The 25,456-nt window shown below is 45.1% G+C and overlaps 1 protein-coding gene across 1 annotated transcript in view; it reads right to left on the bottom strand.

Annotated features, from left to right (window-relative positions):
* Fig4 (FIG4 phosphoinositide 5-phosphatase) overlaps positions 1-25,456 on the bottom strand; it is a 109,845-nt gene that overhangs the window by 54,777 nt on the left and 29,612 nt on the right. Inside the window, exons 5-15 of the mRNA XM_052164536.1 lie at positions 21,962-22,012; positions 18,979-19,127; positions 17,317-17,445; positions 15,192-15,292; positions 13,136-13,298; positions 12,661-12,758; positions 9,370-9,503; positions 8,275-8,391; positions 6,696-6,741; positions 5,324-5,472; positions 3,853-4,019 (exon numbers count right to left, since the gene is read on the bottom strand). Coding sequence (XP_052020496.1) covers positions 3,853-4,019; positions 5,324-5,472; positions 6,696-6,741; positions 8,275-8,391; positions 9,370-9,503; positions 12,661-12,758; positions 13,136-13,298; positions 15,192-15,292; positions 17,317-17,445; positions 18,979-19,127; positions 21,962-22,012 — 1,304 coding nt within the window. The remainder of the gene's footprint in view (positions 1-3,852; positions 4,020-5,323; positions 5,473-6,695; positions 6,742-8,274; positions 8,392-9,369; positions 9,504-12,660; positions 12,759-13,135; positions 13,299-15,191; positions 15,293-17,316; positions 17,446-18,978; positions 19,128-21,961; positions 22,013-25,456) is intronic.

The raw sequence follows: 25,456 nt of genomic DNA on the forward strand, positions 1-25,456 counted from the left end.
AGCTATTCTAGGGGGCTGAGATGGTTGTGCCAGGGAACTGTGTCCTGAGACTGCCATGCTGTCTGCAGTGTGTTCCCTCCAACCTGAGCTGAGGGAGACAACTTAGAGCTTTCCCTGTCACGTCTAACTGCTGTGGGGGCACAAGGGGTGAAGACTCGGCTTTACCCATTATCAGCGGCTTTCCAGATGCTATGAGGACATTTGTTGCTATACGGTTTACTCACTGAACTCTGTTGTCATGGTGATGACCTCGGAAGGTCATCTCGCTATCTGTGACAAGCTGAAGTGTTCTCCATGCCTTCCCCTGCAGGTTCCCTTTCAGAAATGAGTCAAAGAGGAATGCTGTGTCCCCGGAGAGCAGCTCCTGGCTCTGGGAATCAGCTCTGCACTGCCTTCCATGATCACCTCTCTCCCTGGGCGAGCATATAAGTCCTCACTTGGTGAGCATGCATCTTGTTTTTTGAAATCTGTTTGAAGAGGATATGGTCCACTTCTATGTATTCACTACATTTACAAATTATACATATGTATGGTGTGTGTTTATGCGCGTGTGTGTGTGTGTGTGTGTGTGTGTGTGTCTGTGTGTGCGCGTGTGCTCTATTATTAACTACAGCAGGCAGTCTGGTTTTTCCCCTCATAATAGGATTTGAAATCAAGATGCTGAAACAAGAAAATGCAGGCTTAGCAAGATCTAAATATTACAGGGGTGGCGGCAGTTTCACAGGGAATTGAAGGTCTTCCCGGCATCTGAGGAGAGTACCTGGCTAACTGTGCCTTTCCAGTATGGCGTCCTCCACATGCCTGAGAAACGTGTCAGGCTGGAACCCAGCAGACGCTCTCTGGAGACAAAGGCCTGAGCACACTGACATGTGAAGCCTCGAGAACTGTTGTTGCATGTGTGTGCAGGCATGTGCATGTGTGTACTTTGAGACAGACCATGCTATGTTTCCCAGGCTGCATTCATACTCATAGGTTCGCCTGTCTTCCTGCCTCAGCTTCCCGACTGGGACCACGGGCCTCAGTATCAGCGCTAAGCTTTAAGAACTATGTTTAAAATGGGCCCAACAAGAGGTCCGAAGGGAGGTTCACACGGCAGCCATCTGTCTATACACATAGGGCACAATTCCCAACCACTTAATATCAGTGCCTTAGTGTCTTAATCCTGCATATCTTCCTGCTCAGCCCAGAGGCATTGCATAGGACTGATTGTGTGGCAAAGTGGTCTTTAATACTTGAAAGAAAATCCTTCTATATTCAGCATTATGTAATACTCAGTTGTGACAATATAAGGTGCACGCCCCAGTGACACCACGCTTCTTAAAATAAAGACGTGTTACAGCCGCGTTACTCACAGAGCCTTTCATAGCATCCCACCCTTCCGTTTGCATAACTTGGCTGTCCCATCCTATCTGTTCACACCGATCTCCGGCCCCAGCGTCATCCTCTCAACGGTGCCTTTCTTTCTAAATCGTCTACATAGCTACATTCATTTCTGTCTTCTCGTCCTGCTAAGCAGCCTTGGCCCTTAAGTGTCCATCAGAATCCCCACTGCAAGGGCAATGGTGACAGGAGGGGGCGGGAGGGTGGATGGACGCTGCTTCTCTCAGAGCAGTCCTAAGCCTGTATCATGGAGGTCCATGCCCAGGAGTCTGTCTCTGCCCTCCATGTTGTCTCCACAGGGATCTGGAAGGCCGAACCCCACATGCCAGGGCACGTGATCATACTCAGAAATAACATCTTCATAGATATAATCAAATTCAGATGCGATCACACCAGGGTACAGCAGGCTCTTGATCACGTAAGGCTGGTTGGTGTCCCCATATGAAAAGGAAAGGGAAACGTGGGAGAGAACGTCACGAAGACCGACCTCAATACAAGGAGCAAAGCGGGTGGGAAGGCTGGAGGCAGGGGCTAGAAGAGCACTGCTGTGCCAGTCAACAGACACCAAGGCCTGCCAGCCACCGGCAGATAGAGGCAAGGGCGGATTCCCGGCGACGGCTGTCAGTGGGAACTGCACTGCTGACGCTGTTAGACTTCCGGCGTCCACAACTGGAAGCCAGTGTCTGCTGGTCACGCTGGCAGTTTAGTTACGTGAGCAGGACTTGCGGCTTGCTTCTGATCAGTGGGCATGCATGCGGCAGGATGTCATTCTCAGCATTAAGTGACCTACGGAGACTGTCCTGCCAGCAGCCTGACCACCAGGCTCTCTTTGCACAGCCATTTCTGAAGCAGCAAGCGTCCTGTGTCCTACAGGACAGAACTGGATTCTGTCAACAAACACTCTGACTTGGGGTGGCTCCTTCCCCAGCTAGGACTTCAAATGAGATGGCCTGATTAATATCCTCACTGCAGCCTTCAGACTCTAAGCAGGAGTCGCCACCCCCATCCCCACCCCCACCTGTGCCTGGACCAGTGACCCACAAAAACCGTGGAAATGAAAGTGTGCTGCTTTGCCGTGTTTCCTTGTTGCATGCGAACAGAGCCAAAGCTGGCTCACTTCCATTCGCCTCGGAAACGCTGAGGATAAATGTTGAAGCCTGGGGATGCTTCTCAGGCGCCCATCGTTCCGGACTCTCTCGCAACTCCCTCAGTATGAGCACACGCACGTTTTCGCTTGAGGGAAGGCTTCCAGTTCTATCCTCTGATCCATGCCTGTCAGGGCCTCTTGATCCTCCAGGGCAACTCATTAGGTAGGGCCCAGGCCAGCCCAACGATGACGGCCTGTTTCTAGAAGGCTCCATCTGGTTACCATTAAACATTCCTGCTCAGTAAGGTTTACTCTAAGTATGCAGGCAGTTCTCAGCATATAGCACTCTCGGCGGCCATCCCTCTGCTGTAGATCTGATGTGTAACCTCCACAGTGAGCACTTGGGGTCCCTCCAAGGGCAGCGCCTAGAGCCCGCTGGAGCCGTTCTCTCCCTTCACTTGAGGTGTGGGAGTGGGAGAGGCAACGGCAGTTCATCCCAGAGAACAACTTTACCTCCTCCCACAGCCCCTCAAGGTTTTGTCCCTCTTCCGTTCAAGAGAGGAACTCTCACAGGATCAACCGCTGGGCTCTTCCTGCAGGAACTGTGCAGGGAAATGTGTGTCATAATCGCTTCAGCCTGTGATAAGCGTTATATATTGATTGATGGCTTCTGAATGGAGGCAGGACCAGGACCACTGGAAACCTGTACTCGGACGATTTAGTCCTTGCAGGTCATAAAAGTATGATTAGGTGAGTAATTTAGTGCTAATGTTATTATTCACTTCCAGCTGACATTTTTAAATTGAGTGACACACTCACAAATAACTACCAAGATTGGAAAAAATTGATTCAACACTTTCCAATTTCTACATTCAGAAACAGTGAAGGAGAAAGACTCGAGGAGGAAGAGTCTAGAAATCCAACCACGTCTGTCACATAAACACTGTAATCCTGAGTGGCGGGGGTGCCACAGTGCCCTACTTTAAAACACAGAACTTGGGCCTAGTGACCGTTGGCAGACTGCCTGCCTGGCATGCACAACCTTTTGTGTTTAATTCCTAGTACCCTATACATCAGACATAGAGGGGCCCTCCCGCAATCCTAGCATTCGGGAAGATCAGAAGTTCAAGATCACCCTCTGCTACTCAGCAAGACTGAGGCCAACCAGGGGGGATATGTGAAACCAGTCTCCAAAAGTACCTTAATATTTACTTATTTACGTATCGAACAAATCGTTTTTGGGTGCGTTCTAAGTCACAAAGTCCATTTTATTTAAATGTACAAATTAAAAGCTTATTTAAGTAAAGAGGTAAAAAGAGAAGAGTCCGTGTACCAGGGGAAAACCAGCTGAAGTGTGAGCTGGACCACCCACTGCCAGGACTTACCCGAGAAGGCGTTGCTATAGTACCGGGACAGAGTCTGCATGATGTCCTTGGAGTGCTGGGTCCATGGCGCGATCTTTCTGTAGGTTTTTACCCGATGAACCAGCTGAGAACCTCCATACTGCAGGGAAAGGGTGTCTCCATGGTCCTCATAGAGTTCCTCAAATAACCTACCCAGAAGGAAAACGCACATTACACAAGGTTGTCACCGGGTCTGGTGACTCAGCTACCAAGGAGGCAGAGCCAAGAGGATCTCAAGTTCAAGGCCTGCTTGGGTCAGAGTGAATTCAGAGGCAGCTGAGGAAGTTAGTAAAACTCTGTCCCAGAATGTAAAACGGAGAGAGGGACTTGGCTGGACTCAGTGATAGAGCATGTGTCCTGGGGACAGTCCCCAGGACAAAGGAAAATTAACCCAAATGATTGTAGAAGCTATCCAGAAGGCCAGACTTGGGGAAATGTCATTAACGTTACGAATCTTTCTGAATCTTTCACGTGGACTCTTCAACAGCTTGAAATGAGTGTAAATGTAAAAATGTTACTGTTTCACACAGAAAACTCCAACGAGAAGATGAGGCACAAAAACCTGACATGCTAAAGCTGGACTGAGCTGTGTCTAGCCATGTCAGATGCATGTCACTCCATGGTCTGCCGGGGTAACTCACTCCCAGTGACACCGTTTGGTCCCTCTGAGCTGCTGTTAAACACATGGGCTTGTTACAGACAGTGCCTTGTTCTCAGCAAGACACGGTGGCTTATAACCAAGAAACCTTTATTCCTCGTGGTTATAGGAGCAACAACATCTAAGATAAATGCATCAACAGATTCACCGTCTAGCAAAGGCTCATTTAACTCATGGGCGGGGGGCCGCCTTGCTTCGCCCTCGGGTGAGGAAGAGACTCACAAACATTCCTTAGTCACTCTTAATATGCCGCAGATCCCAGGGATAGGGACTCTGCCCTTAGACTTAAACATGTCCCAAAGATCCCACCCCTGATAGCACCACTTTTGGGGTGAGGGTTTCAACATGGACCTAAGGGTGACAGGAACACTCTGACCCCAGCAGACATGCGAGCCATGTATTTTCTCTTTTCGCTGAGCCAACAGACAGTCGGCTCAGGAACAGTGATCCTGAGTGAAGAATCTGTCTTACACGTTTGTACCTTTAGTTCAGCATGTGTGCACAAGCTGTACCATCTATCTGTGCCATTTGGGTTTTAATTTAATCTATTAGTTTGTCTCTGTACTTTGAATTTAATCTTAAAAAAAAAAAACGGTGTTTAATGGTAATTCAAGCAAACAACACAATACCCAATGGCAGTAATATACAGACACGTAGTAGAAATATAAGTTAACTTGAAAGCTGTCATTTAGCTATAAACCTTTGAGACGCTAAAAGTAGAACCGAGTTATAAAAAACCATGTAAGTCAAGGGTGCTTTCTGTCACTGCCTCTCAAGGCGGCAGATAAGGATTACCTCACTGCGTCCGTATCGAACTGCAGGTTGGGCTTGTCAATCAGTCCTAAGGAGTACAGCTGGTAAGCCAGGGCACACTTGCCCACCATGAACTGCGCGGTGTTGGTGCGATCCAGACAGTCCACGCAGTTGGTGCGGAGGATACCGGTCTACAGAGAGCATAGGGAGCTTTTCAGGTCACTGTTCAGACGCCTGCACTACTTCTAATCACAGGGAAATTCTTCTCTTGAAGTAACAGAGGAAAAGCTGTGGGTGCCAATCCTGAACAAGTATTAATTTTTGGTATAGTTCAAAATTAATAAAGAACAATTTGCTAATCATATAAGGCTGTATGTACCGCTCATTTGGTGTTGCTCTCACGGCATCCCTAAACCCATCTGTATTTGGATTTACTTTGCAGGCTCAACAAGATAAAGCAAACAGCTACTATTTTCTAATAATTACTAATTAGTCAAATATGAGTTTTTATCTGATATTGCTCCTATATGTGTATTTGTGGGGTGTGTGCATGTATGTGTGTGTGTGTGTGTGTGTGTTAGTGTATGCACTAGTGCCGACAAAGGTCAAAGACAGCATCAGTTTCCCTGGAGCAGAGTTACCCTCCAGAAGGGTGGGATGGGATGGGCGCTGGGAACCAGGCTTGGGTCCTTTGAAAGAGCAGAAAGCCGTCATTGTCACAAGCCAGGTCATGCTAGGAGCATAGCTAACAAGTGTAATGCACACTAGCTTGTTTTATAAAACCGATCTGACCTATTATCTCCATATTCTTGTTTTTAATTTCCAGTTATAAAAAATTTATATGTAGCTGGGCGGTGGTGGCGCACACACCTGTAATCCCAGCACTTGGGAGGCAGAGGCAGGCGAATTTCTGAGTTCGAGGCCAACCTGAGTGAGTTCCAGGACAGCCAGGGCTACACAGAGAAACCCTGTCTCGAAAAAAAACAAATCCAAAAAACCAAAATACCAAAAACAAAAAACAAAGTTTATATGTAGAAAAATATATAGGCTGTAGAGTATCAGCTATCCATATTTATATAAGATTTAAACACTAGCAAGAAGGCTTTTAAAAAAACCTTTCAGAGTTATTAATACTTTTGCATCGAATACCTCTTCATGTTCGCTAACAGAAAACATTACAAAACGTGAACTGGGTCTGGCAGCAGGTACCTGGGAGGCAGGAACAGGAGGTTCTCCGTGAGTTCGAGGAAAGCCTGATCTACAGAGTGAGTGTCTGGCTAGCCTGGGCTGCATAGAGAGACCCTGTCCCAAATAAAACAAAACAAAGCAAAACAAAAACCAAGTCTTAAGCCCCCAAAACATTACACATCATGGACACTGACCGTACTCATTACGAGTATAATATTATCCGTACCTGGAGCCGACCAGTGGGAATCACATGACCACCTAGTTCACTCCACCTGTGCATAAAAACAGAGGCGTTACACTCCGCTGTCGTCCAGTGCGGGGAACTAAGCCAGCCCTGGCCCCCTGAGCACATGCACAACTACGCCATGCTCCAACCCAGTTTTCTGTTTTTGGAAGGGGTCGGGAATAATATAATATATATTTGTAGATTCTAAGAGCTGCAGCAGTAGAAGGGAAGATGTCTGACATCAGATACTTCTGCTCTCTTGCTCTGTTAGGTGTGAATAACTGAGACAGTCAGTCACCATATGCAAAGAAAGCTCAGGATGGCAGCATCGTTAGGGGCCTGTGTCCCTCTTGGGCGCCCTCTCTCTGTTCTGCCAGACTGTCCCGGCTTCCCTTCAAGCCCTTATCTTTCTCCAGCCTCTGTGACCACACACAATTGCAGGCGCCTTCCTAGTAAAACCTTCTTCAGCTTTGTCTCCTCCCTGGACCTTAAATTCCCTAGAATATAAACCCTGCAAACTATAGCAGAAGGCGGCTCCCAAACATAGACCCTGCCTTATTTGGGCTTCCTCATTCCACCACCGTAGTTAACGGTGCTGACTGAGAACCAAACACTGGAAATACATGATAATGGTTCCTTGACACAGAAATAAGGAACGTGTCCTTTTTGGAAGCCACCAACAAGCAAGCTGTGAGCCAATCACCATGGCATAGTGCCAGATTCTACTTTCATGAAAATAGAATTGTCAGTCAGAAAGATTCCCTGTTCTACTAAACAGCAAACAATAAATTCACTACAGACAAGTTTACTTTATACATGCTTTATGTAATGTTTCTTCTACAAAGTGAATGATAAGACTCCTGTGGCTTCCTCCTGAAGGTTCATAACCACCGTAGGAGTTCCCAAGCACACAGGGAACGGACCTGCACAGTTCCCTGAAACTACCCAACAAACTGTTCATCCATCCGTCCATCCATCCATCCATCCATCCATCCACCCTCTAATTAGCATAGACTTCCTGTACTTATAATATTTTTGACTGTGTGCATGCACACACCTGTGTGTGTGTGTCCATATGTGTGCACTCATGAGCTGCAAACACATACATCTCTCTCTGCTTCCTAATGCTGGAGTTACAGACACACACAGCCATGCCTAGGTTGTCACATGGGTGCTGGTCATTCACGAGCAGGTCCTCACGCTTACAGAGCAAGTGCTGTCTTTCACTAAGCCCTCTCCCCAGCCCCTAGAACATTTGTACATAAGAACAAACACCTTGACTTATGTTTTCTTTGTATATGTGATAATGGTGTGGGGGGACACTTGTGTACCTCACAGTACCCAAAGGACAACACGCGGGAGCCATTTCTCTCCTAACATATGGGGGATTCAAGCTAAGCGGCTGAGCCATTCTGCCCCAGGGATTTGCCTATCTCTGCCTCCTCTGTGCTGGGATGGCAGGCTTTCGGGGGATGGGGGGGAAGGGGGCTCCAGGGGCTGAACTGGGGTCTCTAAGCTTGTCCAGCAAATGCTTCCTCTCCCCTTCTCTTGCGTTAAGATTTTAAGCTATCACACATACTTTTCATCTGGCCGTAAAATGCTGCAGTAAGAATCAGGGCGGTTCACGAAGAATCCTGTCTTCTTGACCACGCTTTCTGCAATCACATTCAGCCGGTCGAGAACGTTACACAGCTTACTGGGGGAGGAAAGCAGGAGCGTGAGAACTTAGGTGTCAATACACGTTTCCTCTTCCCTCTAAAGCAAACAGCACCAACGGGGGAAGGATGCTTGGGGACCTGTCTGCTTTAATCTTGGAGTTTATAGAACAGAAACACGGAAATAATGAAGCTGGAAGTATAATGTGTACTCAATAACTAGCAAGCCAATAACATACCAAATACCGGCATAGTCCTCACTCTTGGCACCCAGCATTCCCGTGAGCCTTTCCCTCTCCCAGTAGCTCCAGTCAAACCCCTACATAAGCAGGCAATGCCTATGCACAGTGCAGTAGCAGGGGAGATAAATGGGAACATAAGCTAATATGACCGTTTCAAAATGCTTAACTACCAAGCTACAGGAAGTGGGTGCCCGAGTACGCGAAGTGCACTAACTCCATAAAAAGATTCAGGGGAAAACCACAATGCATACAAGACAAGATGGTGACTGTAAGTAACCTGGAGCTTCTGTGATGCATGGTACACTCGGAAGAGGACAATGCAAGGCTCAGTGGGAAAAGGTCCCTTAGAAGAGATTAGTTCTGAACCAAATCTTGGAGGATAAGAGAGAAAACACGGGACAGGGTGGTGGTGGAGATGGGCGACAGGCAACAGGACCACCCTGGGGTGGGACTAGCTCTAGGTAAAGACCAGGTTTTCTCAAACAGATCAGCCCTCAATAAGTTAAAGTTACAGCATTCCGGAACCAACCAGCTGGTGGGGCTTGATGCACAAAGTGAGGAGCTAGGACTTCCTGTCAACAGAGTTACTGCTCGCTCATCTAGTAAAGAGATGACCCGAGAGTAGGGAACGAAATAGAAAATGGCGGCACCAGTGCTGTCAGGATCAGAAGGGAGGAGGTGACAGACTGCCCAGGGGGAAAGCCTGACGCCTGACAGGCACAACATCCTCACCTAAGTCTCACAAAGGAAACCGAAGGAGCTGTGTCTCTCACTCACCTCTTGGTGTACCTGGCCATGTCCCAGGGGATGTAGACAATGGTGTGCTCCGGGGGCAGAAACTGGTTCAGGTACGTGACGGCGGCCACCAGCTCTTCACTCAGAATCCTTTCGTGCTTTCTCTTCTCCCTCTCCTTTATCAAAAACATTTGAGATACTTTTTACCTTTAAAGTCTTAAAGGTGGGGCTGGAGAGCTGGCTCAGCAGTTAAGAGCACATATTACCCAGGACCCAGTGTTTCCTCTTGGCAACTTCACCCAGTAGCAGTGTGAGAAGGAAGCAGCCCTTGCTGTCATCCTACAGCCACGGACATCTTGGACGACTTTACCACAACTTACCAAGACCTTCCTCCACGTGAAAAGAAGCAGCATCTGCTTTATCCTATTAACAGAGTAGCTGACAGGGCTGACAGTGTAGCTCAGTGGTTGGGCTCTTGCCAGGCATGTGAGAGGTCCTAGCTTCGAGCCTCATTATGAGCCAATCAAATGAAACCTTATCATTCTGATGATTCTCTCTCAAGAGGTGCACACACATTGCAAGCATGTGCTATCACAGAGACTCTCTTACGTGCCTGTCGCCCTGCTCTTAGTCCACGCTCTTAGATCCACATTAAAAATCTTCATTAAATCGTTTTCTTAATAAACTCTAATGTTGCTTCATTTTTTTTTAAAAAGCCACATGTGAAAAGACTTTCTTTCCTGTTCTATGAAACAGCATCTCGATTTCTAATTATTCTCTAGTTTGATCGCTGGTTATTGTCAGTGTCAGACCAACATGAAAGACCAACAATTTTAAACCCCCTCGTTGGCCTCGAGTATTCAAAGTAAACACACAAAGTCAAAAGCACGTGGGAGTCAGAAAGCTGGGAAAAGAACCAAAACTGGACGATCCTCCTACTTGGCCATAGCAGGAGAGAACCAGGACGATCCTTCCGCTCAGCCTGAGGAGAACCTGGACGATGCTACGCTTGGCTTGAGGAAAACTGGGGGTGATCCTCCTGCTGGACCTGTGGAGAACGGAGATGATCCTCTGCTCCCTCCTGCCTTCTGCTCACTAGTTCTTAACTGGGTTAGAGCAGTCTCCTCCTATGAGTTCTGTCAGGCCTCGCCTCTGACCACGTGTGGTCTATGTCAGGCCTCGCCTCTGACCACGTGTTGTCTATGTCAGGCCACACCTCTGACCACGTGTGGTCTACGTCAGGCCACGCCTCTGACCACGTGTTGTGAGGGCGACCACTGCCCAGCTGGTTTCCAACACCTTGATACACTTCTGTCTGCTTCAACTGGGATCTCTGATCCCGTATTGGATTTGCACAAGTGAATGGTGAGTGTTTGACACCAGGAGACCAAAGTCCACCCTCAGAGCACATGGACACTAACGAAATCCTCTGGACTCACATCCTGTGAAGAGCTATGCAATCTAACTGCACAAGTGCAGATCATCAATGCGTCCACTTTTGGTTAGACACCCACCTCCCACCCCCTACCCACCCCCCTTTAACCGCAAATACCCTACACCTCCCGCAAGGAAGGGTGCTCTGGGGCTAGCTCTCTGTCTCCACATGCTTGGCCACCTTGTACATAAATGTTTTTTTTTTTTTTAAACTCACTTCAAACTGCACAGGCATACAGCAGGGAGGCAGACCAGGCTGAGTTCAGTTACAGGCATTAAGTAGCATTTTTAATAAGCATAATTAACACAGAATTCCAAGCAGTGTAGATATTCAGGGTTCTATTTACAAGAACTTTTCAATTACACTCCATAAAGCAGGAACAAGATCCTCTCATCTAGAGTTAGGTATTTGTTCCACTAATAGCTCATCACTTGCTGCTTTCCTGGTAATTTGCTTCTATACTAATAATCTATACTTACTGGAAAAGCACTCAGACTTATCACAGTCTGTACAATACCAGGGACTGAACCCAGGAACTCACACATGTAGACATGTAGTGGCTCTATCACTGAGCCACAAACACCCCTCCCCTCTTTTTACTTTGGAACAGAGTCTCACTAAGTTCCTCAAGCTAGACTAAAATTTACTCTGTAGCATAGTAGTCCTTAAACTTGTGATCCCCCTGCCTCTGCTTCTTGAATAGCTGGGATGATAGGTCTGTGCCACCAGGCCTAGCAGCTGATGAACAAAGGTTTTCATTAAAATTTTCCACCTTAATTTCCAAACTGTGTATATAACTGCTACTTTTCTAATTTTTTAAAGGACTTGTTTATTTATTTATTTATTTATTTATTTACTTAGTTATTTTAAGCATATGAGTACACTATCGCTGTTTTCAGACACACCAGAAGAGGGCATCAGATCTCTTTACAGATGGTTGTGAGACACCATGTAGTTGTTGGGAATTGAATTCAGGACCTCTGGAAGAACAGTCATTGCTCTTAACTACTGAGCCATCTCTCCAGCCTTACTTTTCTAATTTTTTAAGTCATCAAAATAATTTATAATAGTTAAGTGCCTCTAAAATATACATGATATCTTCTGAAGATAAAGGTAATATGCAGTCAAGCAGTTTTTAAAATATATTTGGAACATTAAACATGATAGAAGTAGAAAAAAAATCTGTTATGAAGTCCTCTGTGAAAGGACATTGTGACAGGTTCCTGATTAGACAGAAACTGTTCCATCTCCAAGGGAAAATATGGAGTACCTGTGGCTTCATAGAATGAATTGGGTAGTATTCCTTCTGTTTCTGTTTTGTGGAATAGTTTAAATAATATTGGTATTAGGTCTTCTTTGAAGGTCTGATAGAATTCTGCACTAAACCCATCTGGTTCTGGACTTCTTTTGGTTGGGAGACTTTTAATGACTACTTCTATTTCTTTGGGGTTATGGGACTGTTTAGATGGTTTATCTGATCATCCTGATTTAACTGTCAAGGGGGTGGGGCTGTATCAAGGTGACGGTGTAGCCATTTGATCTACATTCTTCTTAAGGTGAGGGACTAAGGAATTTAATGTAGGTCTAGTTCACACAGGAAATTGGGAGCCTAGTAGACCAAATCACCTTCTTCCTTCAGGAAGGTCTAGCACCAGCTCCCCAAGGCAAGCCCAGAAGTGACAAGGAAGCTAAGACCAAGGAACAGTAGCTCACACACAGCAGGCACAGCGGACACCTCGCTGCCTTCCTCGTCCTCTGCCCCTTCCTCCACCTCTCACCCACTCTGTCTCCCTCTCCTTCCCTCCTTTTCCGGCTTTTCCTGGGGAAGGCAGAGCACAGCTGCCCAATGCCTTTGGTCTTTGGCAAGGCCATTGGCGTATCTGATAAGCCCGTCATACCTTCACTAAGTTCAAGATGATGATGGGGGAGCCAAACCTCTGGAGCATCTGGTCAAAGTGGAGGGCAGCCACGTGGGCAAAGGGGTCCGCCTGGTCCACTGAGAACAGAAAAGGCGAATGGAACTGTAAGGCAGAAAGGAGAGACTCACGGGTTTTCAAACCACTGAAAAGAAATGCAGTTCAACCAACGTAGCGCTTTTGTTTCCCAACCTTTGTCAAGTTTGATGGACACTCAGTCAGCGTTATATCTGAGTGAGTCTGCTATTTCTGAAGCAAAATAGCACACAATTTACTAACAGTTGAGGCTAAGAATGAATTCACTACAGAAAGGTAATGAAAGTTACTCCTCCACATAATCTTGCTCAAAGGACCAACATTTCACCAAACCCCAGCCACTTATTCAAGTTATGTGACAGCAGTCATCATCCTGAATGACAGCCGACAGAAACAGCTCCCGACAGGCCGGCCCACGCACGTGTAATGGGCGGTTTCGGCATCATGGTTGAGATGTCTTGGGACCAGAATAAGGGGACGGATCCTCTGACTTGGACGTAAGAAGAGTAACTGCCTGCGGTAAACGACATCACGGAGGCGTCGCAGACGATCTGCTCGGTCTCCACCTCGTTGGCGACATCACCCTGGAGAGAAGGGCGCAGTTAAACATAGCCCGTGCTCTTTCAACTTTCACATGAGAACACTCGAGTACACAGTGAAATTATAACTTGATTCGTCTTAAAGGAGGTGTTCTGAGTGCACGCTGGAAAAGCAGAGCCACTGAAGTGTAATAAAGAAAAGAAGACAGCTGGGCGGTGGTGGTGCACGCCTTTAATCCTAGCACTTGGGAGGCAGAGGCAGGTGGATTTCTGAGTTCGAGGCCAGCCGGGTCTACAGAGTGAGTTCCAGGACAGCCAGGGCTACACAGAAAAACCCTGTCTCAAAAAAACAAAAACAAAACAAAAACAAAAAAAAGAAAGAAAAAAAGACAAGCGTATAAAAATTAATAGATATAAATAATCAATAAACTACAGAGAAGCTAGATGAGAGATACAAATAAAAAATAAGCTCAATAAAAAAACTTAATAAAACCTTTGTACTATTAGCAAATAAGATAATAAATTAATAGTCTTGTCTAAAAAAAAAAACCAAAAGAAAGAAAGAAAGAAAGAAAGAAAGAAAAGAAAGAAAAGAAAAGAAAAGCAGAAAATGGACAAGCGTATAAAAATTAATAGATATAAATAATCAATAAACTTCAGAGAGGCTAGATGAGAGATACAAATAAAAAAATAAGCTCAATAAAAATTTTAATAAAACCTTTGTACTATTAGCAAATAAGATAATAAATTAATAGTCTTGTCTAAAAAAAAAAACCAAAAGAAAGAAAGAAAGAAAGAAAGAAAGAAAGAAAGAAAGAAAGAAAGAAAGAAAAGAAAAGAAAAGCAGAAAATGGACTCAAAATATCAATACCCCAAATAGCAAACAGCGCTTGAGCAGTGTAAATGGTGAGATGCCAGAGAAAAGAAAAACCTTTGGGTGAAATTATGCAGGAGATAAAGAACAAAGAACCTAAAACTTTCACTTCTGAAGAGCAAAGATCCCAGTAACACTGGGTGTCGGAAGGACTCCAGGGGAGAGAGGAGACTCTGGAGGACACGTGACTTACAGACAGATAGAAGGGAAACTTCCAGAAGCACTGAGAACCTGGCTTGGTTACCCTTTCATTATTCAAAAGCAAGTAATATAGCCACAACATTTTAATTGTTCCTAAAGTACCAAGTAAAACGACTTGAAGCGCTGATAGAAATTTAAGAAGAGCGTTGCTACGTAAAGCTAGGATCAAAGCCCGATGCCTCAGTCACTCACACTCAAGACTCAGGGTCTGTGCAGAGAAGGGCACCAGGGAGACGCGACGACATGCGAATATGAGAGAGAGAGGGAAGAGGGAGGAGTGCCCCGTGTTGCACGGTGCCTCCCTGTCACACATACACTTCCTTTCCTGACTCTTCAGTGGGCGCCTGGATGCTTCGTCCTCATTTTCCAAGTATTTCAGATATGGCTGACCCTCCAAAACAGTGGACATTTCAAAATGCCATTGCACAGCTCTTTCTAAGATAGCTTACTGCTCAGCACATTGCAGATTGGCCCATTTTCCTTAAGAGTTTCGAATTCTGGAGAATTATTTATTTCCTTGATAATACCCCAGACTAAAAACACTCCACTTTTTAAATCCACTGATTGGGGCTGGTGAGGTGGCTCAGTGGGCAAAATAGGTACCCGCTGACAAACCTGGCAATCTAATTCCATCCCTAGGAGAGAAAGGACTGCTACAATTTGCCCTCTGACCACCACACCACATGCACACATATGCACAGGTGCAGACCCCTACACGCATACCCATGCACATGTGTATGCACACAAATAAAATACATTCGGATGTTAAGAAGTTAGTTACTTAGAAGTCAGTAGCTTTGTCCCCATCAGAGAAGCTGACACGAAATGTTACAAAATTACAACAGTGCAGTTTGTCGTCTTACCTCACAGTTTGCACCTCTCTTGAGGAAGCGCGTCCCAGCAAACTTACTGGATCTTCTGGCTATTAGGGTCACGTACACTGGTCGTCCGTAGATCAACAGCTCTTAGAACTAAGTTAAAGTGTTTCACCATTTGTGATTGGACAGAAAGCTACAAGGATCATTATCCTTTATGCGTTTAATAATCTTGTCCAGTAGCCTTAAGACACTAAAAGCTCCATGGAGAATGTAATCACACAGGGCAACAGTTCCTCAGATCTGTCCAGGTGCGGTGGCGACACCCAACATGCTCAAGTGCTCATTTCTATGACTCTCCAAGGACGTACACAGGAGAATTATTTACTTCCTTGATAATACCCCAGACTAAAAATACTCCACTTTTTAAATCCACTGATTTATGGATTTAAGTGTCTCTCCTTGTAACCAAGTAAAACTGTTAGAAGCACTGTGACTGGAGCCATGCCTCTCCACAGGGGCACGTGTCCTTTAACTTTAGGTGTAAATTAGGAAAAGAATCGTCAACACCGAGGGGAGGACTGGGTTTCAGACCACAAAGGCGATCCGAGGCTTAAACACGGGAGGTGCCGGTGGGAACAGTGTGGCCAATGAATACACAGCTTTAGTTACATCACCCTATTTAACTTCCTGAGTTACAACCTCACCTACTGAGAAGTCAATCCAAAAAACAGCTACAGGCTGAACAACTGTGATCTAAAAATCAAAAATGCCTTCAAGTCTGAATTTTTTGAGTGCTACTATGACCAAATCGTGTGAAATTGACCTTGTCCTATGGGTCAGTCAAAACATAGGTACCATAAATATACCATGTAAACATCTTCGGTCTCAAGGTATATATGAAACATAAATAATCTTGAATTCTATCTTCAAGTTATCTAAGGTTTAGGCAAATATTCTAAAATCTAAAAGAAAAATCCAAACTCTGAAACACTTCTAGTTGTCAGCCTGCTGGATAAAATAATCACTAACTAATCTGTACTGCTGCTAGGTTGTTGGAGGATGAGCGGAGGTAATTGGTGTAAAATTTCTGGTGTCTGGCCTGTAGTAAATGCTTCATAAACAGCAATTACTCCTACCACCACCCAGGCTTCCAGAATTCATTAAATGCCTGATCACCGACAGCCAAGACTCATCAGTTAGACTAATGAGCTTTAAAATGATAATCTATGACGCTGTTTACTGTTTTAAAAACAAACATTTATTATAATTACTATATGCCAGGCCCTGAGCTAGCTCTTGAAAATACAAACCAGGCCAGAACTGTGCTTTTAGAAACAGTCTTGAGCTGCTGTAGCACATCCTCTTTGGTAGGGAAAAACTCACATTGTGCCCAGGAAGACTGTATTTTTAGACAGGCAAAAGTGGTTCAGGACCAATCTCATCAGGAGGTTAAATTGACTAGAAAGTAGTGAGCCAGGTGTCTGCCCCACCCTCCGCTTCAAAGTCCCTGTGTCTGCCCCACCCTCCTCCCCTCCCCCTCCTCCGTTTCCTCCCCCTCCTCCTTCCCCTCACAGCATGATGGCACCCTGTTGAAAGGCTTCTACATTATCTGGAATTAGCGAAAAGTCAACCTGCAGGAGGAGAAAAGCCAAGTTGTCATCAAACTGAGCTCGGCAGTCTAACTCGCAGACTTCCATGACAGTCCTTTCCCATCTGGGTCTGCACGCCACTGTGCCGCAGTTACTACTGCAGCCTTTTCTATCTGATACACATTCCTCATCACATTGCTACTTCAGGGAGCTGGAAAATGGCTGTCGATGGGCGGGGCGCCCCTGGGCAGGTGGCCCTGGGTTCTACAAGAAAGCAGGCAGAGCAAGCCAAAAAGAGCATGCCAGTCAGCAGCACCCTCCAAGGCCTCTGCACCGGCGCCTGCCTCCAGGTTCCTGCCCTGTGTGAGTTCTGTCCTGACTTCCTTTGATGGTGAGCAGTAAGCTAAACTGAATAAACCCTTTGCTCCCAATGTGGGTTCGGTCTTGGTGATCATCGCAGCACCAGAAGCCCTAACTAGGACAGGTACCCAGAGTGCTAATTACAATCCTACGATGTACGACCTTTCTACACACTGCCACAGCATAATGGCGTGCATCCTAAATGTTTACAGAAAGGATACTTGACTGCCCGCAGAACCCGTGGATGATATACAATAGCCAGTCACGATGCACGGTGTTTTTAATTATATCCAGAAGTTCGCCGTTCCATACATACTTCATATAAGGCTCACTAGAGATCCCAAACACGCCTGAAAGACAAAAGTTGGTTAACAGGAATATAGGACACTGGCTGACATCCAGCACACGGTCAGAGGACACACCCGGACGGCTCGCTGCTTCTCGCTTCTCGTGCTGTTTTCTGTGACTGTCTACCATGAGCTTCTGCACCAGGGCAGTGGCTGTTTCCTTCGAAGTCTAACAGGAAATGGGTTTTCTGACTTAGCAGAGTCTTTAAATCAAAAGAAAATGGGAGTCAAATGAGGGATGCAATGACAGATGCATGAATGAAGACAAACGGACAGTCTGAGGTTATGGCACCGGGGACCAGGACTTCCAGCGCCGTGGCGGGGAGGGTCCAGAGTGCCCCTGGCTGTCTGGGGCCTCTGCCCACGCCTACCAGGGGCTGCTGTGGGAATGAGAAGGATTAGAAAACACGGGAGGTTTGCGGTAAGGTGGGGCACTGCTCCGACTTCCCAAGCGGCATCAGCTATGTTCTCAGACCGCTTTCACGTGGAGAAATCGCCAAACATACTGACATTTACTATTAAATAGCAGTGAGTATCACAAAACCTGCACGTAGTGAAAAAGGAGAAATAAGTATATTTATACACGAATGGATTAAAAGCTCTAGATAACAGCAGCCGGGTAATAATCCACTGTCTTCCCTTCAAAATGTGAGCTGGGAATTTATTTGGGCTGAATGTGTTTCAATTTAACTTATAAAAATCTAGGGGCTAATGAGATGGCTCAGCAGTTAATAGCGTTTACTACTCTTGCAAAGGAACCCAGGTTTGATTCTCAGGTTTGGTTCCCACACAGCAGTTCACAATCATCTCTGAGTGGAAATAAGACAGTGTACACTCTACAGTACTCAAATGTAATTCTTCATGAGACATCACCAAAAGACGAGATCTGAATATGTTCCATTAGAAAGTTTATGAATGATTTCTAAAAACTGACAACATATAGTTTCTGGAGGGCCTAAATAAATAAATAAAATCGCATGGTGATTTGTAGTGACAATTTGGGAATTTTGGCTTCTTTCAAAAAAAAACAAAAAACAAAAACACAGAGATGTTCTAAGAACACGTTTTCATTTTAATCCCAAGTGTGGGATATGGGGCTGCTTTGGACTGACCCATCGCAGCCGACTATGATTTGCCTCGTGCTCTAGAAGAGGCATGATTTTGCCAGCTGCAGATAGTTTCCGCAGTTGGGTGATGTTTGGAACTCTGGAAACTTTTCGGATTGTATAAAAAGTGCCAAGGCCCCAAGAGGTCGGTTGGCTGGTTGGTTGGTGGTGTTGGTCACATCCTTTCTCCTCTTCTATCTATTACAGGGTTGAAAGGTGGAGAAGGGTTGAGAAGAGCATCAGAAAGAGGACACCACAGAGCAGCAAAGTCCAGCTACAGTGATTAGGGATGGCTTTAAAAATGAACTGGTCAAGTTCATGTCTCTAAAAACCCAAAAGGATAAAGGGAACCGAGGGATAAAGGATGAGGAATGGGAGGGGCTTGGCTGAGACGCCGCAGGCTAACATACCAAACGCAGAAGTCACCTACCACTGCCACCCTGTGTGATTAATCCTTCGTCTTCAAAGATGTCGAAGCTCTCCTGGCACGCCTTGGATGTTTCTGACTTTAACATCTCCAGGGGCATTCGCAGGACGGTAAGATTATACTGAAGCGAATGGGACAAATCGTAGCTGTAACTGAGAAGGGAATTCAGACGTAAGAACTACAGAAGCAAAGACATTTCACGGTCTTGGCTCCCACAGGGAATTAGGACCTGTGAGCTAAAGTCACCCCGCACCTGGCGTTCCACGGAGGCAATGCCACTATGTGAGTGCTGCCAACACGGCTGATTACAAACATGACTGGAAATTAGATTAAAGCCTCAGCACCCGGCTTAACCATGTGCACTAGAAACACCCATTTATGATGCGGGTCCTGTCCATTCATTGATTGGCACATGTAATTTTTTTTTATTGCGTGATGAAATCAATCTCGTATCTCGCTCCAAGTCACCCTGCCCGTGAATGTGCTTCTATAGACGGGACACTGGAGTATAGCATCCTTGGCTTTATACCTCAGTTTACACATGAGCAAAAGTAACTACGAACTTCGTAACGATACAGGGGTAAGAATATGATGTAAGCTCCTACAGTGAACCATGTCCTAGGAAAGTAATCATAAAAATTAACACAGTCTCTGTACAGATAAAATTTGGTCTTTAAACAAAAAAAAATTATGATTCGAATTTCGTAAGATCAACTTTTTATTGAAAATAGGGTTTTTTCTCACATAATAAAACCTGATTACAACATCCCCTCTCTCCGCTCTTCCCAGCTTCTCCCGCCTCCCTCCCATCTGGATCCACTCTCTTCTGTTTCTCATTAAAAACTAACACCGGGCAGTGGTGGTGCACGCCTGTAATCCCAGCACTTGGGAGGCAGAGGCAGATGGATTTCTGAGTTTGAGGCCAGCCTGGTCCACAGACTGAGTTCCAGGACAGCCAGGGCTACACAGAGAAACCCTGTCTCGGAAAAAGAAAAGAAAAGAAAAAAAAATGACAGACTTCTTTATGCACTAATAATATAATAATATATTAATTAATATATTATTAATTATATATTATATGTAATTGTATATTACATAGTATATAATATGTTATATATAATATATAATTAATAATATAATAAACAAAAACTAACACACCAGAGTTGGACAAAACAAGCAAACAGAAGGAAAAGAGCCCATGAGAAGGCCCAAGAAACAGACCCACTCATTCCACACTCATGAATCCCATAAATTGAAAGCCATAATATATATGTAAAGGACCTGAAAGTTGAAAGAGAGGAGAAAGAATATATATGTATATATATATATAAACAAAACAACAATAACAAAACAACAACAACAACAACAACAATAATAATAATAATAATGGAAGACCCACAACAAGACATTATAAGGCAAGGATGCTGCTGGGCTCATTCTCCTTTGGCATCTGCTGCTGGGCATGAGGCCTATCCTTGGAGTACTGTGTTTTCCCAGTGAGACTCCCTCAGAGGAAACTAAATGTCCATTTGCAAGTGGCTAGCACCTGCAGATAGCTGCTGGGCTGGGGGTGAGACGTGTCCACTTCTCACCTCAGCTCTAGGACCCGGTCCGATGCAGACCTGAGCAGGCCTGTGCGTGCTGCCGTGGTCTCTGTGGGCTCGCATGCATGGCAAACATCAACAGGTTTTGAGTATCTCTAGTTATCCACTTTAACACAGAATTCCAGAAACTATCTTGAGGCTCAAGTACAGTATTTAAGCAATATTGTAAGTATTACAATTCTCTTGGGAGAGCCACACATTAATTATTTTTCCCCAATTTAGTTCCATAATTTGACTGAGATGAATTTCAGTTTTGCCTGTTAAACTCGGTTTTACCACCTTTGCTTAACAGATCCACTGCATATCACTTAGCCATGAATGAAGACAAGTTATTTCCAGTTGAGCATGGCACAGCCCTGAGATCCCAGCATATGCATTCTAACTGGAAGAATGACGTGATTAAATTTAGTATAGCCAAGAACGACTCAGGAGCCCGTGTCAAACAGCAGCGCCGCCACGCGACAGTGTTAGCTCACAGTGCTGTGAGCGCTGGACGACAGTCTCATGTAAAGTAGATGAATCAGACACACATGCAAGCCGCTAAGCACCTGTGAACTAAAAATCACTTCACTGAGAACCCTCTGCCTTATGACTTAATAATTTTAGCTTTACATTATGTTTGTGTTTATTTTACGAATAAATGATTCATTCTATTAAGACTTAAGATAGATCTTTAAAAATACAAAGCGTCCGTGTGCACCGCCAGTGCACGCCAACGCTGCAGGCCCTATCTCAGCCCCAGCGCAGGTCGGTACTGGTGAACACTCTCTTGAGTCTATGTCTCAGTCTGGACACTACAGCAGACAGACTCCTCCATCTAGCACCCCCGTGTCTGTCTGTCTGTCCAGCCTGCGTCTGTCTGTCTGTCTGTCCAGCCTGCGTCTGTCTGTCCAGCCTGCGTCTGTCTGTCCAGCCTGCAGACTGGTCACAATGCTCTACCATTTGCTTGTTTGCCTGCTTGCTGTCAATGCTAACTAGGTCTTCACAAATGTCAGCTCTCTATAAATGTCTCTCCAAGAGAGATTTCTGTTTTCTCTCCCAAAACATATTCTTAACGACATAGTTTCAGTCTGTTTAATGCTGCATCCATTCCAGCAAAGCTATTCGCTCACAGTGCCACCAGCAATACATCAGCATTGAAATACTGTTTCCTATTTCTAATTAGCTTTTACTTAATTTTGCCAGATCATTAGCTGAAACTCAACTCTGGTACTCCAATTAGAACCAATACAATTTCACTTTTATGATTAAAAATTCCAAAATGAAGTTATTTCTTTAAATCGTTTTAGTTTCTTCCTGAAATAAAGGTAATTTTTATAGTGACCTTTACACTATCCATTTAAATTTTCAAGTATCAAGTGTTTTAAAAGGAAGAAACTTACCTAAAGTAAAAATTGCTAGATAGATCCACGTTTTGAAATATCCTTAGGTACCTAAAAAAATATAAAGCATGTTATAAACACAAACTGGTTTTCTTCATGGCTTAACACATATCAGGGAGAGCCTTACACTAGTGAGCGTGCTCTCTGAGCTGAGTCGTCCCAGCCATCTCTGGCTAGGGTATGTGTCTGCTGATCAATCAGCGATCAGTGATCAGCAATGAGTGATCAGCGGATCAATGGATCAGCTCTAGGAAGATACCTTTAACACAGCGTGCACCCCACTGTGCAGTGGCTGTACTTCCCAGCCAGGCAGGCATGGGCGGGGCATGGGGTAAGGGAGGAGTAAAGGCAATTTTTGCTGTGTTGTCCCCAGTGAGCATTACAAATCTTCAGGGGATGGGGAAAGAAAAGCCACAAAAGTAACCAAGATGCTGTGGGTTACCCTAACTTTTAAGTTGGGAAGGTTGTTAACATGGAAATAGAAGAGGGCAGAATGAAAGATATCTCAGTCAACCACTCACGAGACATCAGCTCAGGGTTATTCATGAGTTCACACTTACACTTAGATAAGTAACTAAAACAATCTTCAAAGTTAAGTCTCTCTAGACCCACCAGCCCTGGTCCCTCTCCAGAGGCAACTTTTGAGTTACCGCTGCCATCCTCAGGCCATGGTGCCTTTCCTTTGCCGTTACAGAAATCTTCATATGGTCCACAGGGACCTCTTTGCAAGGACGTCTCAAACCCTGTGTGCTGTCCCACAACTCTAGGCTCCCATGCACTGTGTGAATTTAGCCGTACCAAACACTAGGGATTTAACTTGCTGAACCATTAGCTAAGTCATCACAAGGGATATAGGCCCTGTGTTACTTCCGCATTCCTCAACCAGACACTGCAGCTGGGTGTAGGAGCACACACCTGTGATCCCTGCAGCTGGGTATGGGAGCACACACCTGTGATCCCTGCAGCTGGGTGTGGGAGCACACACCTGTGATCCCTGCAGCTGGGTGTAGGAGCACACGCCTGTGATCCCTGCAGCTGGGTATGAGAGCACACGCCTGTGATCCCTGCAGCTGGGTGTGCAGCAACCCTTCAGAAGCTGCCCGCCCTAAACCTTGTTAGGTGTTCTGTCTACGTGACCGCTGCCTCCTAAACAGCTATATTCTAAGAACCCTTTTAATGTTGAGAGCATTCACATCCATCGCTGCTCGCTGTCTGCCTTACGCTTTCTGTGTTTCATTTATGAAATCTTCCTCCATGCCAGGATCATAAAATTGTTCTCCTAAAATTCTCTTGGTACTTCTGAAATTGCTTCTTCGGTTTTATCAGGTTGGAATCTAATTTCATTTTTGTCAAATGGAAAACAAATTTACGTCTGTCTTCTCCACAGTGACTTGTAGCGCTCTCTCTGTGGGATCCGTTCGCTTCCCTGACTGTACTGATCAATGTCGGCGCCCTCACGATAACCAGTCCTCTCCCCACAGATAACTCTCTGGTTCCCTTAATCCCTGTGAGTGCTACATCTGCTTAGCCATTCACTCTCTTTTCCACTGTCTTTGTCTTTACTTTATGTGTATGAGTGTTTTGCCTGCGCACATGCCTGTGGAGCCTAGAGGACGGTGCAGGATACCCTGGAACTAGAGTTACAGAAGACAGCACACTCCCAACAGCGAGCCATCCTTCCAGCCTCCCCTTTGCCCTTTGTGTTTCTGGTTTTCACAGATATCTAAGATTAACTTCTGGTTTTCTACATGAATTTTAAAGCCTTTATTTTTAAGTTTTATTTAGTGTGTGGTAGGGCTATGTGCACGTGAGTAGCAGTGCCCACAGCGGCCAGAACTGGACACTGGACCGACCCAAGTTGGAATTACTGGTGACTTGCTGAGGCAGGTGCCGGGAAGAGAACCTGGGTCCTCTGTGAAGACAGCAAACAAGGTGCTTCTCACCACTGAGGCCTCTCTCCAGCCCCTCAATATGAATTTCTAGTAGGTTTGTATGTCCCGCTTTCTTCTGCAATCACCTTGGAATTTGGATTTCAGTTGCATTGTATCTCTCAATTAACTAAAAACAAAAACAAAAACTAACCTTATGATATAAACCTTCTCATGCCTAAGCACACATGAACAAGTAGACATTCTTCCTATTTCTTTGGGGCTTAAAATAATGTTCTGGTACTGTTTTATATTTTCAGCATCGAACTTTCCACAGCTCTTGACATATTTACTCCCAGGAGACATCTGGTCTCCAGCGCTATGAACGGCATCGTGCATTTTTCTCTTTGGCTACTACCTGTGATGGTGAGTCTTGGTTGCCAACCTGACTGTATCTGGAATTAGCTAAACTCCAAAAATGGAGGGCACACCTGTGAAGGACCTCTGCTTAATTCAAAGTAGAAAGATCCATCTCTAATCCGGATCTTTGGGGTATGATTTGATCACAAAGATGTGGAATTTTGCCAAGTACTTTCCTGTTTCTATGAAGATGCCCATAATTCTCTTCAACAACACTTTACAGTGGAAATTGTTCCAGTAAACTTCTTAGTCGCTATAACATGCAGTGCAGACAGCCTCTACTTACCAAATGTATAACATACTTAGTAGTGTTGTATTTTATTTCCTGATTTTTTTTTACAAACATTCTCACTGTATTACTAGATCACATATCTCTATAATTATATTAGGAGATACTTCATTCCTCCTATAACAAGCTATTGATGCAACTGTACTAGATTGTAGACAATGTCTATATAGTACATAGTACTAATCATAAGATAATTTTATTCTAAGATTACTAAATCACTATATTAAACAAGACAGAGCATAGCTAAATTCTAAACTATTACCAACCATAAAATATAAGTATGCCTTGGTGTCCTTTGGCATGTTATAGCATGACAGCACCTGAACCTCAAGTTATAGTCCACATGCTTCTATCACTGTCCCAATAGGCACTTACAGCTCTGTGTATGTGTGCACACATGCCACTGGGACTCTAAACAAAAGGCACAGGAGGCACCTGTCGTGTCGGTTCTAAAATCTAAAAGTCTATTTTTTCTTTGATGACTTGCACATTTGTAAAGATCTTGGGAGACCACTGTCTTACAAAAGGTCCCACAATATGGATTTGCCTCAGTATTTATGTATGCTTGAAACATTTTCAGCAGAATTACTAAGGTAGTCCATGGTTCCCATTTCAAATGACATTAGGGGCTGGAGGGACAGCCCACTGAGTGAGACGCTGAACAAGCATGAGTATGCACCAACATAAACTCCAGCTGTGGCTGCAGGCTTCTCTAACAGAGCTGGGGAGGTGGGGTATGTGGTAGGCGGGGCAGGAGACAGACAGAAGCATCGCTGGGGCCAATGGCGGCCATTCTAACTAGAAAAACAGCAAGTGCCAGTCCTGGAGAGAGCGCGTGTCTCAGGAAATACAGCAGAAAACACAATACAACAGGACAGCCATCACCCAGCCTCCACATGCATGCAAACCCACACTCAT

Source organism: Apodemus sylvaticus, chromosome 19 (assembly GCF_947179515.1).
Source record: "Apodemus sylvaticus chromosome 19, mApoSyl1.1, whole genome shotgun sequence".
Taxonomy (NCBI): domain Eukaryota; kingdom Metazoa; phylum Chordata; class Mammalia; order Rodentia; family Muridae; genus Apodemus; species Apodemus sylvaticus.